Genomic DNA, 16,879 nt, shown 5'->3' on the forward strand with positions numbered 1-16,879 from the left:
GATCTTTGAAGAGATCTTTACTATTTATTCTGTTTTTGCATTTTCAGGTTTTGTCGTTGGCTGTGTTTGCTGTCAGGTACCTAAATTACTTAAATAGCTTTAGGGATTGTGGTTACCCTAGCCTCTGGCAGGAGTCCATTGGAGGATTGACAGTTTGTCAGAAACATGATAAGTTGGGCCAGTGATGGGAAAGAGGGAGGAACAAACAACTCCTTTTTCACAGAAATGTTGCATATTGTGGCTTGGAAGATGACACTGCCTACTAGTCTGGATGTAGTAGAGTATTACATACAGAAAACTATTATACAGCATGTTGCTTATAGTACTGTTGAGATGTTTAGCTCACCTGATGAAATCCCAGATAGTCCACTATGGTTGAAGAGGCATAAAAGACCATCCCATCACTGCTCACCACCAAGGCAAAGCCTGTAAGAGACTACACACACACACACAGAAATAAGCGATGACTCAGCGCAACTCATGCAGCAAATAAACTCAAGTGCAACAAATACATAATTGAGAAACACAAACAACTGTATTTAATCGGTGCCATCTTTGCAAAGCTAACTTTAGATGTCATGATTGGAGCGATACAGTCAAATGGTTTTATTTACGACCAAACTGTGGTTACAGTCATTACTGTACATTCAGTTTTTCTAAGCAAAACACAGCCAGAATCAGACTCTAGCCAGACTTTTTATAGCACAACGTTCAATTTATATCGTTCTTTCCATAATTCTTCTCAGAACAGCAAATAACAGTAAAAATGGAACAAAAGATCGGATAATACTGGACACTGGAGAAGGAATGAAAGACAGATGGTTATGGAACTGAGTGGGCCAAATAAAACTTGCTGATTTGTAAAGCAAAATATTGCTTTTGAAAGACTCTTTAGAACATTCTCTGGTGGTATTTAGATTCATGGTATTTTTAAAGCAGTTTGCTTGAGGGTGACATACACGCCAATTAGCTCCCCTTTAAAATTATGTATTTCATAAGTTAGAAACTTTGATAATTGAGTCTGTTTGACTGGTTACACGCTGTGATTTGTGATACCAAACACGTTGATTAAAAGCAGAAAAACTCCAGACACAAACACAGTCTCGTTCCTGCTTTCCTTCTTTACACACACCCATGCACACATGGGGGAATAATGTGTTTGGCCGGCACAGCTTACAGAAACAAGTGTTGATTAAAAAGAAAATTTAAATAAATACATAACTGGCTTCAGTCAGATGAGGAGGGATGGACAGATGGAGATGGAAGCAAGACTGTGAGAGAAAAAACGAAAACAAGGGAAGGAGACGTGGAGAAGTCTTTCAGTGTGTGCGTGTGTGTATGTGCACAGCTGTGATAGCGTGACAACTGCAAGGCTACTTGACTTGCGTGACTGCTGCTGCCAGAGTCTGTCATCTCTATTTTACTGCGAGACTGTGCAGGTCTTCCCGTGTGTGTGTGTGTGTGTGTGTGTGTGTGTTTGTGTGTGTGTGTACTCTACATATCCCTCTGGCCTCTAAATTCTCACTCACTTTCTCCTAACATTGATCTGATTGCCTTAGCAAGCAGTGTAACGCTCTGCTCACTGCACATGCTCCATCCCAACCACATAACAGACTCTGATACCTGTCTGTGAATAGAGCAATTTGTCCCTGAGGTATTTGAGTCATGTTCTGATGAAGCAACGCTGCGACAGAAAAATATCTGGACTATGATATGACAGTAATGTGGAGAACATATATGACGGAGAGGGAAGCAGAGATGGGAGGATGACTCAGGTTCTTGGTGGTGTAGATGCAGATGTTGTTTGACAAGTTCAACTGGCACATGTTCATGACATCCAGGGGGAGAGCGACCCCCCGCAGACTCAAACACATAAACGCAGACTTGCAGCGCTCTGCAGCAAACACTCAAAAATAAATGATGCTACTGTACCACATTGGTGAGATCTAACACATACACAAATACATCACTTTTTTTTAACCCTTACCAGCACTTACTTAGCAGGATTTGGCTATCAAAGATGTGTGTGTGTGTTTGAAACGAGAGTAGGGTGATGTGGGATCAAGTCCCTCCAAGAGGTTGCGCTGTCACAATTGCAAGCAGTCCTCAGGAATTCTGCATGACCTTGCAATTTTGTCCAGTCACCAAACTTTTCCACATATGACCAATCATCGAGGTTTTCCATGAGTCACCAGACATTGTGGTGGAACACAAACATCTTTCTACAGCAAAACACACCCGGAGAAGGGCGGATACAAACGGACAAGGCGAGGGATGCACAATAATATTGGCATCTCAGTCATATCAGCCAATATTGGCTTTAAAATTATCAGAATCAGCTAACATGCTTTTTCTTATTGTGCACAACAGCAACAGTCCCCAAAAAAACCCTGGGAAATCCTGGAGGGACTGTGTAGTTTCCAATATACTTCAAGGTATACTGTGCAGGAATTATTGCTTACTGTTTGTAAACAGTATCGCCAGCCAAAGTAAAAGCAACCCCAGATTCACCCTGTGGAACGTTTTGCCTCCATTTACATGCGTTCTTTTCTGCGCTGTGTGCTGATTTTCGTAGCTTCCTCTTGGATGCATGCACAGCAAAATAAGAAGAATATAAGAAAACACAGGCAGAAGGCAGACAAATACACCCCCACTCACTTCTTGTGGGTCGTGAGTGATGATTGAGAGGCATCACTTCTGCATGACTTTATACATTGTTTTTAGAAAAACCCTGCATATTATATCTTTAATATATTGGTCACTCGGGGCTGTATAAACATCTGGTAACAGCATGTCAAGGCCAAATGGAATATATTTATGAAAACAGTGCATTTGGAGTGCCTTGGTAGCGGAGTAGCGCATGCCACATTACCGCACCGTTCTGGGTTTGATTCCAGCCATGGGACCTTTGTTGTGTGTCATACCCCTCTCTCTCCCCCTGTTTCCAGTTTACTCTGTCATCTGTCAATAAAGACGAAAATGCCAGAGAAAAGAAAACTGCTTTTTGTCCAAATCCAACACGTCAATGTTGAAAATATGAGAATGTCTGGTTCTAAGACCAAGAATTTGACTATCTTGGATCTTTACTGTATCGAAACCATGTGTCTAGGCAGAGATAAGGTGTTAAGGCAGTGAGACTTTTTGCTCAGCAATGAAATCCAAAGCTGTAATATTTCTTGTCCAACTAAGGTATCTTATTTAATTATTTCATAGATAGTATAGAGTACAAAAAATGTATGTCCAGTACAGAGCTCGTCTTCAATAAGCAGTTGATTAATGTAAAGCTTCTTGTGTGCAAAGCTCTTATTAATGATTCAGTGATCTAGGGTTGGAAAACCGGTCCAAACAATGGACATGAAAACAGCCTGAATACACATGAATGTGATGTTGCCTTTGGGAGGTCCAGCACAGCCATAAAAAGGCCAACATTTACATGTTGGGTTCATTTAGGTTTTTTTAGCCAGTTCACCTTTCTCCATTCCTCTTCCAAGTCATTGAAATGCCACAGTAAATTTCTGCAACCCATTTTCTTTTTAAGGGACTTTGACATTTTTACCCTTCTGGAACAAATAGGCCTTAGACTTGGGACCTGAGAGAGTATGTGCGGGAAAAAACACTATACTTTGTGGGTTGATTACTGTAATTGGCTTCCCAATGTGGAATGCTTGGCAAATATACCATAGATGAATACAGTGCAATTATTTTTCACATGTCCTCAACTATTATGGGAACACCCATCATTTGTGTTGGAATAGGACAGCCAATTTACAATGCATTTCACAGATACAGAGCTGGAGAAAAAACAGCAGAATGACTATACAGCTATAGCGATTGTTACTCTATTTTCTTTATAAAAACAACCAAACTAAAGACCAGAGAAAAATATTTATATCTCTAGTATAAAATAAAGAAAAAGAGAGAAAGAAATATTGTATTAATACCGCATGCGGTTTTTGTGTTTTTCCTCCATTCACATTTCCCTCAGTTCCTTGCATACTAAAGCATTTAGGTAATGGAAACAGGCACCTGCTGCTGGCCTGCGCCGCCACATATCTGCAACTACGACGCCCCCGGCTCCCATAACCGCCCCTGGGAGACTAAAAGCTTTGACTTACAAATCTTAAGAGGTGCTTTGCACGCAGAGCCCAAAATAAAATATTGGTTCACTGGATTTGGAAGCAAAGGAGAGGAGGGGAAGAGGTGGGAGGTGGTGGTGGTGGGACAGCCTTGTCTCATTGTTTCAACAGAGTTTCTTTGGTTTGCCTTCTGTCTAGCTGTCAGAGTGAGATGAAAGCAGTGATGATGAGGTCATGACAAACATGGAGACCTTCTGCCATCAGGAGCACACCCACAACCTATATACACACACACACACACACACTAAGGTTAGAATAATACAGGATTGTGTTATACTAAATGATGATTTGTGATGTTGGATATCAGCCAATGAGTAAAACCACAGTCACACATAAGAAACAAATTACAGCTGGATGTGTGGTGCTAGGGATGGCAATGTCTGTCTGTCAGTTGGTCGGTCCACCACTTTGGCCCAGGAATATCTCAGCTACACTACATCAGGTCACTCTGCTATGACCAAATACCTGCAAAACTATTGACTTAAGCCTCAGCTGTACTTTGTGTAAAGTGCTAACGAGCATATGTTAACATGCTAACATGCTAAACTAAGATAGTCAATATGGTAAACAACAATAACAACATCATCATGTTGTCATTTCCCTTTTTCATCTAAATGCAGCGCAAATTCTAACCAAATTTCCAAAACACAAATTAATGATCGTTTTGGGCCCCTAGGAACAACACACGGCTTTGGAGACAAATCCACATAGTGGCCAAAACATGGAATTACAATTTCCGGATCCATCATGTGATGCCACTGGGCCCAAAAAGACTTTTTCTCATAGACGTCTGTAAATCAGAGTAACATTTTTTTAAACGTCACGACCCCAACTAAATTTATCTATCAGAATTTGATCCATTCAGTCCGATTACAAAAGTCTAGAAGAGCCTTACTATTAAATAATTTTATTCCCATTCAAGTCAGTGGAGGGTGAAACCAGAAGATGCAGGCTTGGCTAGCGAAGTGTCTGGTGTGCTTGTTCAATGGGCCCAACAGTGTGGAAGATCTGGGTTATTTTATACCCAGGAAGACAAACTTTTCTGGCATAAGAACTCAACTTTTTTGGCTATTTTTCTTGTTTTCCAAACACTACCTTTTCCACTTAAGCCAAGAAAAAAAAACTTTTTTATAACATTTCAACTTTGTCTTAAAATTACTGGCGTTTCTGCTGAGTTTTTCTTTTAACGCAAAAATCAGAAATGTGCATAAAAAACAGGTGGATGGAAACACACTAACTGTTGTTGTGAGCATGTTAGTAAGCCCATATTGTAAATACAATATATAAAATATAGAATAAATGGTCTCCAAAAATCTATATTAGTCAACCCTTGTATACACAGACACACAAAATGCATCAACAAATACACAAACATGCACAAGCTTGTAAAATTTACCTGTCAGACAACAACATATACCTATCCACATGTACTGCACCTCACACATAAAAGGACATGAAATCCCACCAAACACACACAAACACACACGCACAAACACATCCGTCTCTTCTCTCTCTTGGGAGCCCATCACCATAACAACTAATGCACAGTTTGCTGTGAGGCCCCGCTGCAGGTTGAGTCACGCAACGGGAGGCAGCACATCACTACGGTCAATCTATCCTTTTGTTTACCGCCCCATTGAGACAACCTAACACGTTAACAGAAGCATCACTGCATCGGCTCCGCTGTGTGTGTGTGTGTATGTGTGTGTGTGAGCGCACACAGTTGTTGGACGATGATCAGTGTCATTTGTTGTCTGACCATTAGGATATCGAGTGTGTAGCAATGATCTGATACGAAAGTAATTCCCTCGTAGCGTGCTGCTATATGTGTGACATTCTGTCTGCTCTGATGCCTCCAACAGAAACATTTGCCTTTCTAGGAAACATTTTCACAAGTTTTACGTAACATTTATTCAAGCCACATACATCTGGGTGTCCTAATATTATATCAGAAAGACAAGAAATCAAGAGTTGTAGCCTGAAATATATGCACGTTATTATTCTGTGGTTAAAATCTGATTAAAGGTCTGAGGTCAACTGACAAAAAACAACTCTCCCCTTTGTTCTGATTGCTGTTGACAGGCTTGGTGTGTTCTTCTCACTCTCTTCTGCTCACTTTCACACACGACCACATGCATTCAGACAGAGATGCACTCATACAGACACAAACACACACACACACACACACACACACACACACACACACACTTGACTGGCTGCTCAAGCTGCCAGCGTGTGTGAGTCCCCACCTCCTTCATCAGCTCTGACACTCCCGTCTCACCCTTATGTCACGCAACACCACAGCTCTGCAAAGGAGGTCAGGGCAAAGGGCGAAGGGCACACACGCACACATACACACACGACCCCCCCCTTCCCTATTCACACAAAAACTGTCTCCTGAGTGGCATGTATGTGAGCTCGGGTACATTTTATCAACGGCGCAACCAAAAGACAAAACGATATGACCGTAGCACAATAAAAAATGATATCATTAAACCATCCGTACTTGTACACGTGAATCTGTCTGTTCGCTGAATTATTCCACACATACAAACAACAGACGTGTTCTTTCTTACTTCCAGGAGGAGGCTGCTTTCATTGACGGTGGTGCCCATTGGAAGGCTCTCTTTCCTGGGTTCAGGGTTAGAGGATGCTGTGCTGATATTGTGCTTCCTGGAGGGCTTCTCATGGCTCGCTATGACAAAAGAAAAAGACGAAAGGGTAAACTGGCTGGTTCACCACAAACAAAAGAAAAAATCATACATAATTAATTAATATATTTATTAACCTTATACAAGCAGGGATATGTGCTCACGTGCTACATTCAAGGTCTGCAAAGTAAAATCGAGCACACATATAGAGCCCCGTCAACTCAGGAGAAGTTGATAATGATTAAATTTGCTTGCCAGTTCTCCCACCTCTATCATATGGCAGTGAGAGAGGCTCAGACATGTGGCCGACACATTCACTGTATCAGTCTCCTTTTGCACCGCACTAACACCAGGTATTAGTCAGTGTGGTGGGGCCATCTAACAAGGCAAAACAGTGGAGGATTTCATGACTTTACAGGATTCTTCTCACACGATAGAGCCACACGCACATGCAAAGCTCACTGGTACACACAGAGTGAGGTAGGTAACACAGCTTTCAGTTAAATTGGACGTGAAACAAGGGTCTGCAATGTTCTTCATTGTTTAATTCTGTGAAGACTAGCTTGCTGAAATGAGAAAGCTGGGAAAGATTTCTAGTTTTGGCACTGCTGTTCTTTCGCTGAGCATGACCTCTGACCTCTTTGTGGGTGGGGGGGGGCAACACAAAAGAAAATTTCACCTATGGATCTCAAGGTAGGGTCGTCTGAAGAGTCCTTAAGGGTCCAAAGCTGAATAGAGAGAACTAATATTTGCTGTATTTCAGTCCAATAAAAATGAACTCAACTGGACAATGTAAAGAATTCTAATCTTAGTTTTCAGTGTACTGTCATCCATAACACTGCCAGCCTGTCTCTTCATCACTCCCCTGCTCCTTTGTGTCATCTAATATTCAATAAAGTGGAAATATCTGCCAAAGTTATAAAAATATCATCAGAAAGTCACACTCCATCAGCCACATATGCCATGTTCTCTCTGCCACACAGTAGAGTAGGGCCTTCCTACTACCATGCCAGAGTGTGTATACATGCAATTAGCCTACACGACTGTGGCGTGCAAAACTGTCACATGTGCATTGGTGACGTGTGTGTTGCGTGTTGGAGGCATGTTTGCGTGTTTCTCTTATGGGTGTGCTGTCAGGGGGCATGTGGCTCACTCCAAGAGATCAGCCCTTCGCTCCGTCACTCATTGTAGCAGGCACAGATTAGTCACGCAACACACGCACACACACAGACACACACACAACCATAGCCTCATTACGAAAACTATCTCAGTATATATGTATGTATTTTTCGATGCTTCGTATAGTCCCCACCCCCACTGAATAACCCCATTACGGTTTTCATTCCTCCCCCTTTAACCTTCTACTATCTCTTGTCCTCTGTCCATCCCTCCCCCATCATCAGCCCTTCTTCTACCCTCCTCCTCTTCTTCATCTCTCCACCCTTTCTTTGTTTAACTCAGCATCGCAGGCGATCGACAACCGATTTCGTGACGCTGGAAGAGTTCCTCCTCTTTTAATTCCACCCTAAAGCACGCAAAGCTAATGCAGCCATATTTTTTTAATCCATACATTTTGTCTGGATCTACTTTTTCACGTTTCAGCATTTACCCCCTCCCCCAGCTCCAACAGCAGTTTTATTCAAGCTATGAGTGAAAATAAAGGCCGCAATGTGTGCCTCCCTCCACTGCTGAAAATCAGGCTAAGCGCTGATGACTGCAGTGACAGGCAGCTCAGTAAACTCATAAATGCCAGTAATAATGTTAAGTATTTTGTCATCACCTCCGCTAGGTGCAAACACACACAAACAAACAGACTCAGACAGCCACACACACACACACACACAAAACCATTCTCTTCAATCACCGCAATATCATCCAACCAGTGGAAACTGGTGCAGAGGGAAATGAATCTAATAAGCCTCTTTATTTTCCTCCTTCAACGCCTCATGTATTTTTGTTTTCTCTCTTACGGCAGCTTTTGGAGAGGATGCAGCGTCAGGAAAGACAAACATACGGGATGATTAATTATCGGCACAGGCACTTCCTCTGCCAACAATGCCGGCTTTATTCATCACCGCTCGTGTCTTCGGGTTTGCTTTTCTTTGCCTCTATTTTCTCCCTCTCTGGTCTATAAAGGAAAACAGAGTAGGTAATGGTGAGGCGTTTATGTGCTCTGTGTGAGGACGGGGTGTTAAGTAAAAAGTGACAAGTAGCGGGATGTAGATGCTGCCAAAGGGTGAGGCTGAAAGTGTCTAGCTCCTTCAGTCAGCCAGGTCTGTCTTTCCACTTCCACTGAGTACACAAAATGTTCGGACCACCCGCCAGATATCAAGCTGCAGTACAGTATGATTCAATTTGCACAATTTCAGTCACAATTGTCTCAGGACCTTCGATTGGCTCAGAGGACACCTTCGATGAGCGACTGTGAAGCGTATAATGACATCAGATTAGTTTGATTTGTTCAAATGAAAATATAATCTGATATTACAAAAGGGACTGTGATGAAAGAGATACTAGAAGCAAAAAAAGATCTGTAAAGACTGCTTGTAAGATCTGATATGGTTTAGCAGTGATTGCCTTAGATTGCTGTGTGCCAAAAGAATTACCTCTGTAGCTACTGTTAGGGTGAAAATGCAGCAAAATGTGTCCCTCATCAACCAAACTTTCAGAGACAAGAAATGAGCACATGAGAGAAAAACGACGTGCATAAGTGTATGTATGTGTGAGTTTAGGACACAGTCGATCACCAGTCAGGTATTCATTTCTGCAGCCTCTAGGGGGTGAGGTGAGTTTGGCCATGTAGCATATGGATGTGTACAGCACAGTCTGGGTGTGTCCTTACTCAACACCATCTCCTTCAAAGCCACTTCCTCCCACACTACCAATAACACCCGAAAAGGAGAAATATGAAGAGAAAACAGAGAAGAGAAAGAAGAAACCTTCACAAGGAGAGAGAGAGACAGAGATGTCCCTGTGGACCCACAGTGTCACTGACATGCTTTTATTCAAGGGATAATGGAGATAAAACACAAAGAAATGTCTCACAAAATTATGAGAAACGCAGAGATGAATATTTCAACAGAGTCATGTACATTAGAGCACTAGATTCAAAGATGGCATGGCATGACAATATGTTGGAGAGCACTGCTGAGGAGTGTTGCATGACCTGAAGCGCTTTATAAATCGTGAGTACACGAGTAGCATGCGTTTTGAGCTGAATGGTGGGTAATACTCCAGGTCCATTCTTTTAGCTCATGCTCCTCTGCAGCGAGGAGCAGGTAAGCGTTCATACATGGCTGCTCATAGACACAACACCAGCTGCTGCACGGCTTTAACCTGGGACCAACCCGCCCGCGTGCATGCTACTCCAAATCCAGTCAAACAGGTGGTTTTTTTCACTATATCAACACATTTCATCACTTTATACTCTGCCAGTCATTTATAGCTGAAATTAAATTAAAGTCTATTTGAGGACATAAATTTATAATTCTAATAAGTAATAAGCAGTGGTGGAAGGTGGATTTTACACACAAGTCATAGACTAAACTACCCAACAGTATATAAAACAGTTAAATTCTACTTACACATGCATTTGTCATAATAAGCCAATACTGTAACACAGTGGCGTAAAGAAGTTACGATGGGCCCCATTGCATGCTACTATGACAGGCCCCAATAACAGGCCCTGTAATTGTTCTTACAGATGTTGCTCTGTTTTATATTTCTGTATATGTTATATTGCTGTATATTTGTGTGTCATTCTTTTATTTGTACAGCACTTTGGTCAGCTGCAGTTGTTTTTAAATGTGCTGTATAAATAAACTTGATTTGATTTATAGCCAAGGTGGCAATCTGAATCACTCAGAAGGGCCCGCTCCCTCCATGGGCCCCTTCACCCCAGGGGCTCCAGTGCAACTGCACTGCCTGCACTGTGTATATTTACGCCCCTGCTATAACATATACATAAACTTACAGTACAGGGGGCAATTTTCTGCATTATGACTCTTTGTACTTTTGATACTTAAAGTACATTTTGCTTACGATAATTCCATAGTGACACTGTAATTAAAGGACTACACTCTCACATTAACACAGGAATGCTTCACCCACAAAATTATCATTTGTATATGAGTTACTGATTGCGTGTTACCTTGAATTCATGAAGAAAATGTCTTATTTATCCGGATGTATCTTCAGTACTCTCCAAACACATGCATTTTCAATAAAACCGTACAATTTAAAACATGCCAGTACAAATAGTACAAGTAAAATCCATGTGTTTGGAAAGTACTGAGCATACAACTAGGTACAACTAGGTACAACTTGGATTATACTGCAAGAATTATGTGACTTAGTTTTGCTTTGTTAAAAGATGTCCCTCTTCACTTAAATTCATGAAGAATGTTCACCTTTTTTGGATTCTTTGTTCGCTGTGGAAGCGTGCAAGAAAAAACATTTTCTACACAAATTCAAGGTAAGATTCATTGAGTAACTGATATATGCATTTTATGGATAAAGAATACCTTTAATGGAGTATTTTCAAAGACTGTACTCACCCAGGATAGAATCTGTTTGACTTGCTGCCCTCTGAAAGCAATAAGGTCTTTGAATTACTTCAAATACACAGGATAACTCCTTTTTTTTATGGGTATAATTATTACACAATTATTCCATGTGCAATATTCACAAACATACTATGTGTAGTTTTGACCTATAACACTAATTTATTGTTTATTATTTATTAGTGCGTAGATTGATGGTTGAATGGACAGAGAATGTGTCAGCACCTTACAGGAGCAGCACCCCTATTTCGTTGTGTAATTAACAATACAATAACAATAAAAGGAATTCTGATTCTGACTCTTTATATTGCAGTATTGCTACTTATACCTAAGCAAGTGATCTTAATACTATCTCCACCACTGGTAAGAAGTAATTTGTCCAAACTTAGGAGTAATATATGTTTGTTTTCATGTTTTGGTTGATGTTTTTCAAATGTCTCAAATATATGACACTTAAACACATCCGTGCTCTTGATCTGTGTTCAGGCTCTCTGTCTCTCTGATTCCAGCAGCGTGGGTGCCATCTTTTGGCAGCTGATCCTCTGTTGTGTGTTTAGCTTGTAAAGAAGAGCTCTGGACCTGAACATGCGAGCGCTGTGCAGCGCAGCAGTCCCTCCCCTCCCACAAGGCTTGCGTGAGTAGAGAAAACTGTGTGTGTGTGCATATGTGTGTGTTGAGGTTGGGTTGGCTTACAGCCACTTCCTTTGCCTATTCCCGCCCCCTTCCCTCAGCGCTCTTCTTCTCTCTCTGTCTCTCTCTCTCCGCAGGCACAGGAAATCCACAGCAGAGAGAGAGCAACACCAACAGAGAGAGAGAGAGGGAGAGAGAGAAGCTGGCTGATCAAGGGCTGGTTGTCACGCGAGCGAGCCGTCTGTCAATCTCCCCCCCTTCCTCCTGACAGGGTGCTGGCGGCCGGCCAAGGCCTTGCGTGCAAGCCGGCGAGCCACATTAGCCCATAAAGAATTTCATAATAGCAACAGCTGTTAAATATTGATGACTGCTGGCAAGCGCTCAATGGTGCTCCGCAAAAAGGTTAAGCCTGCACTGTAATGGAAGCTAATACTTCATTATGCCACAGATCAAATGTCCGGATCTCGCCCTGTCCAAATCCAACCCTTCAACTTTTTTTCTTGTTTTTGCAATGTGGCAAAGAGAAGGAAAAAAAGATTGACTGAAAGAAAGTTTTTGGCATTTTCATATTTTTCAGAAGACAGGGAGCTTTTTCCACTTCTTTCATACGGTTCCAGTTGATGGATACACAGAGTACGCATTAAACTACAATGATTCGATCTTCAATCATCCTCTGATATTAACATTAGATTGAGGTCTATAGTCTTTCCAATATTGTTTTGGATGAGAATGTTTTCCACTGTGAAATATAGGATTATATTTGAAGGGATAGACTCTCAGGATTTAGAGCAATGCTCTTTGTGTGTTAACAGAACAACATCTACAGAAAGTAGTTTTCTTGGAGGCAGGGCAGGAATCACAAATATTCATCTTTCAGAGGAGATTATAACGTGAGTGAGTGATTTCTGAGGGGAATGTGGAGCTGTGAGGGGAAGTCTATCTCTGAAGAGAAGAGAAAAAAAAAAATCGATTCCTGGACAGGAAATAAACAATAGCCTTGGTTGTGCGCCTACATACCGAAGTGAAGGGGAAGTGATATTATGACAAAGCAAATGGGATCACACAGATTGGAGGTTGGGATGTAAACTCAATTGTTTCCACTTCTCTGTTTTGGTTGGCAAGCAGGCGTACTAATCACCATGTTGTACAGGAGTGATACGTCTCCACACATGAGCCCGTGGGCAAAACAGACTTGTATGGCAACCGCTCTGCAGCGTGTATACTGCTACTGTATGTGGCTTGACTACATGGCGTATCATAAAAGTGGCGCCATGCACTCTCCACATACACACACACTGGAGGACTATTATAGCGCTCATAATATGAAAGTCATCTAATTGCTTCTATAAATAGAGAACATGACTGATTGCGGCGCACATGTTTTATGTGAGCACCATGTTTGTCGGCTGAGAAAATTGGTTTTTCGGATGAACCCGTTAAAAGAGCGACACACACGTGGAGCCGGCTAAGAGGCTGTCTAAACACTCCTAAATTTGCCTCGTCAAGCCTTGGGAAAATTAACCACAACATAAGGCCAACGTGGTGCAATATTTATACAGACAATTAGAGAAACTAACAGAATGCAAATGGATGGAGGCCCAAGGAGAATGTGCTTCAGCGTGAAATTATGTGCTCTCTGCTTACACACACACACACACACGCACGGGCTGCATTCAGGCATGTGTTGCGTGAGATGAGCCAGTTATGCAGGAAAGCTTTTAATTTGACTGTACCCAAATGAATGCAACAGTGTATTTCCTAATTGAAGACAACAAGACGCTGCAGTTTTCCTGGCGTTGCCGGGGATCTGACATGTTCCACCAGCACAAATGCTGACCCCGGCCCTCTCAGCGGGGGTGAAGTCAGGATACAAACTCCCTCATGAGTCACATATATCTCAGCAATAATCCAGCCTGGAGGCAGAATGACAACACATGTGTGCACACATGTACAGTTCGCAGTTGCAGAAACAAACACACCTAGTGGAAGTATATTTGGTGGGAGTCGAGGGGAAACTTCATTGTTAGGCCTGTTTTCTCTGCAGCTTGTCTCCTTTGCTTCTATATTTATCTCAGACTTCCTCCAATAGGCTCATTCAGATAGAGACATCATTCATTTCCTTTAGGGGGACGTCAGACATATTTGACTTACGTAGGAAAAGGGTAGACTTTCTACCCCGCTCAAGCACAAAACCATCGGGGTTTAGTACAAGTAAGTGACTTCATTCTGATCAGTCAAGTGTAAAATTTATAGTAAGAACTGCTGAATTTCTAATGCAAGAATTTCAGTGCAACATCCACATCTGAGATACACTGCATCACTGTGAGAGACATCAGCTCCTGCCTACATGTATGTGTCTGCGTGGTTACTCTATAAATAGCTTTCTCTTGGATTCCTGTTTTGATGAGGATGGCTGTGGCTTGTTGTTCTCTCAAGGAGCTGGCGGTTAATAAAAGTTGCATTCAGGAACCCCACCTGGCCACAATAAAGCGCAAGCCGTCTATTTCTGCACTCGCACAATCTCCATTTTCACAAGCAGTCTGAGAGATTCAAGGGCACGAAATTAACGTACAGCGTGTCCTTCTTAAGCTGTAAAGTTTATGTTCAGCATTTGCCAGTTGCTGTAAAGCCCATCTCACTGATTTGGAGTTTAATTAGAGATAAATTTGAAAGGAAAACCTCTCGTGCTTTATAAACAAACAAGAAGCTTGGAAACAGATGTGCCATGAGAGGTGAATTTGAGTTTTAAATTAGTTAAATATGATTGGAATTGCAGGGGGAAAAAGAGGGAGAGGAGGAATGAAAGACTGAAAAGGCATAAATTATTTTTTGGTTTCTCATAAATGGAGTTATTTAGGACCAGGCTTTGGTCCAAAAAAGTAAATTCAGTAGAATAAATGTACCGCAGAGCACAGCACCGTTGGCTCACAATGTATAGAATAAACAGTCATAAAGTGTTTATTATATAGCTCGCTCATTTCACTCAGACGTCCTGCACTATTCACCACCACGGCTGAGTTTTTCTCTTCAAAAGGCACCAGTGCTTTGAGCCTCCTGCTTATTCATACTGAAAAAGGAAATTCTTAACAGCAACTCAGGGGATAATTATTAGTTTTCTACCCCTGTATTTTCGTCTCGCTGCATTCCTGCATGTGAGGAGGGCAAAACAAAGATGGAGAGGAGAGTGGAGGTTATGGTCTGCAGCACCTCCACTTTAGCTGCTTCCTTGTATTGCATGCCAACTGGTGTCACTCACATTATTCAAAATAACAGGGAGAAAGAAGCACAACAAGCCTAAGATTATCCCTCTTCTATTTTCCTCCCTGCTGGGCAGTCAGAGGCAATCATCGCTTGTTTTGTGGTCAAAACAGAACGTTCAACAGGTTTTCTGGGAAAGAACCACACCTTTCACGATAAAGTTGATTCCACCTATGATCCTGTTAGCCATTTTTTTCTTCAAAATCTATGCAGCCTCTCCATAACGAGAGGGTAATCTGTTAAAAAGATTATGGTGTCGTTTCGGCCCATTGAGGCAAATAATAATGGGCAGATGGTCCCTCAGGCTGAATCCATATGGGAGTGAAACTACACTAATGCTGCTGCAGCACGCGATGCTAAACGAATGCTAACCGCGGAGTACTTTACGACATCAACAAGTTGGGTTCATTGGCTGAGCTCTGACTCAAGAAGGCATTGTTTAGTGGGGGAAATGTGAGTACAAAGTGGCTGACATGATGTGCTAATGAGAAAAACTGCACCGAAGGAAGAAGGAAAAGAGTGTAGAAGTACTTTTGGAGTACTTTGCTGAGACTTTGCTGGGGCAAAATGTCCCTGTCCTGTGAAAACCATGCATCTCCTGAACATCAACTTTTCATGAGCTAAGATAACACAGCTTTGTGACAATGCATTTTAGCTAATCCAATGGGGTTTGGATTTTTTATTTAGCCTGACAAGTAACAGAATTTTCTCAGCCCATAAAGCAACAACAACAAAACAATAATCTAAATTACCAAATCTGGCAATACACGGTTTTCTTTCAACAGAAACAAGTGAAATAATGTATTAAAATAACATACATTTGTGTACAATATCCCCTTTGCAGAATTCACACCATAACACCGCACGCGCACGCACACATGCACACACACACACACACACACACACACACACACACACACACACACACACACACACACAGAAAGGCCCACCAATGTGTAATTAAATTGGTGTGAGGTGGTTAATGTGTCCAAGGTTGAGGAGGATCAAGTGATAGTCATGATGCTGATCATGCCTTATGCATGAAGGCCATTAACCTGTCAGGCAGTTGACACTATCAGAGGTGTTACGTATCAGCTGTACAGTGTGTGTGTGTGTCTGTGTGTGACAAGGACCAATCTGTGACGCAGGGCATCTGGAGCAATAGCATAATGCAGTATTTAGGGTCTCTCTCCCTCTCAACATGCAAGCAGCCGCAGTTCAATGGGAAGTTGTTGCCCCACCGCAGACCTTCATCATGGGGAAATTAAAAATTCCAATATGTTATTTTCATGGCCTGGGAAAGAAGTTCAGTAAACATCTGTGAACATGAGCTTGTTAAAGATACTGTGTATTACAGCAATGAAAGAGATAACAAGAAACTGGCTTCAAAAATCATGCTCCTTGATAGACAAGAGGAGAGACACGGTTCAGCAAATATATCAGATGGAGTACTTAACTTATAAAGTGAGGGGGAATCTGAAACTGTTTGAAAAAAGATGGTCTAGTGGTCAAATCAGTATCATATGGTCATATGGGAATAGATTAATGAATGGAAGATGCTGGAATATTGTTTCTTTGTATCAGGTCCAGTCATTGAGGGGAGCACTTTTTTTTTTTGTATTTGTACTTCATGTATTTATCT

At 41.8% G+C, this 16,879-nt stretch overlaps 1 protein-coding gene across 1 annotated transcript in view; it reads right to left on the reverse strand.

Moving 5' to 3' along the window:
• ahrra (aryl-hydrocarbon receptor repressor a) overlaps nucleotides 1-16,879 on the reverse strand; it is a 78,689-nt gene that overhangs the window by 13,680 nt on the left and 48,130 nt on the right. The window contains exons 4-5 of the mRNA XM_050057316.1: nucleotides 6,713-6,831; nucleotides 347-436 (exon numbers count right to left, since the gene is read on the reverse strand). Of these exons, the coding sequence (XP_049913273.1) occupies nucleotides 347-436; nucleotides 6,713-6,831 (209 nt within the window). The remainder of the gene's footprint in view (nucleotides 1-346; nucleotides 437-6,712; nucleotides 6,832-16,879) is intronic.

This window comes from Epinephelus moara, chromosome 11 (genome assembly GCF_006386435.1).
Source record: "Epinephelus moara isolate mb chromosome 11, YSFRI_EMoa_1.0, whole genome shotgun sequence".
Classification (NCBI taxonomy): domain Eukaryota; kingdom Metazoa; phylum Chordata; class Actinopteri; order Perciformes; family Serranidae; genus Epinephelus; species Epinephelus moara.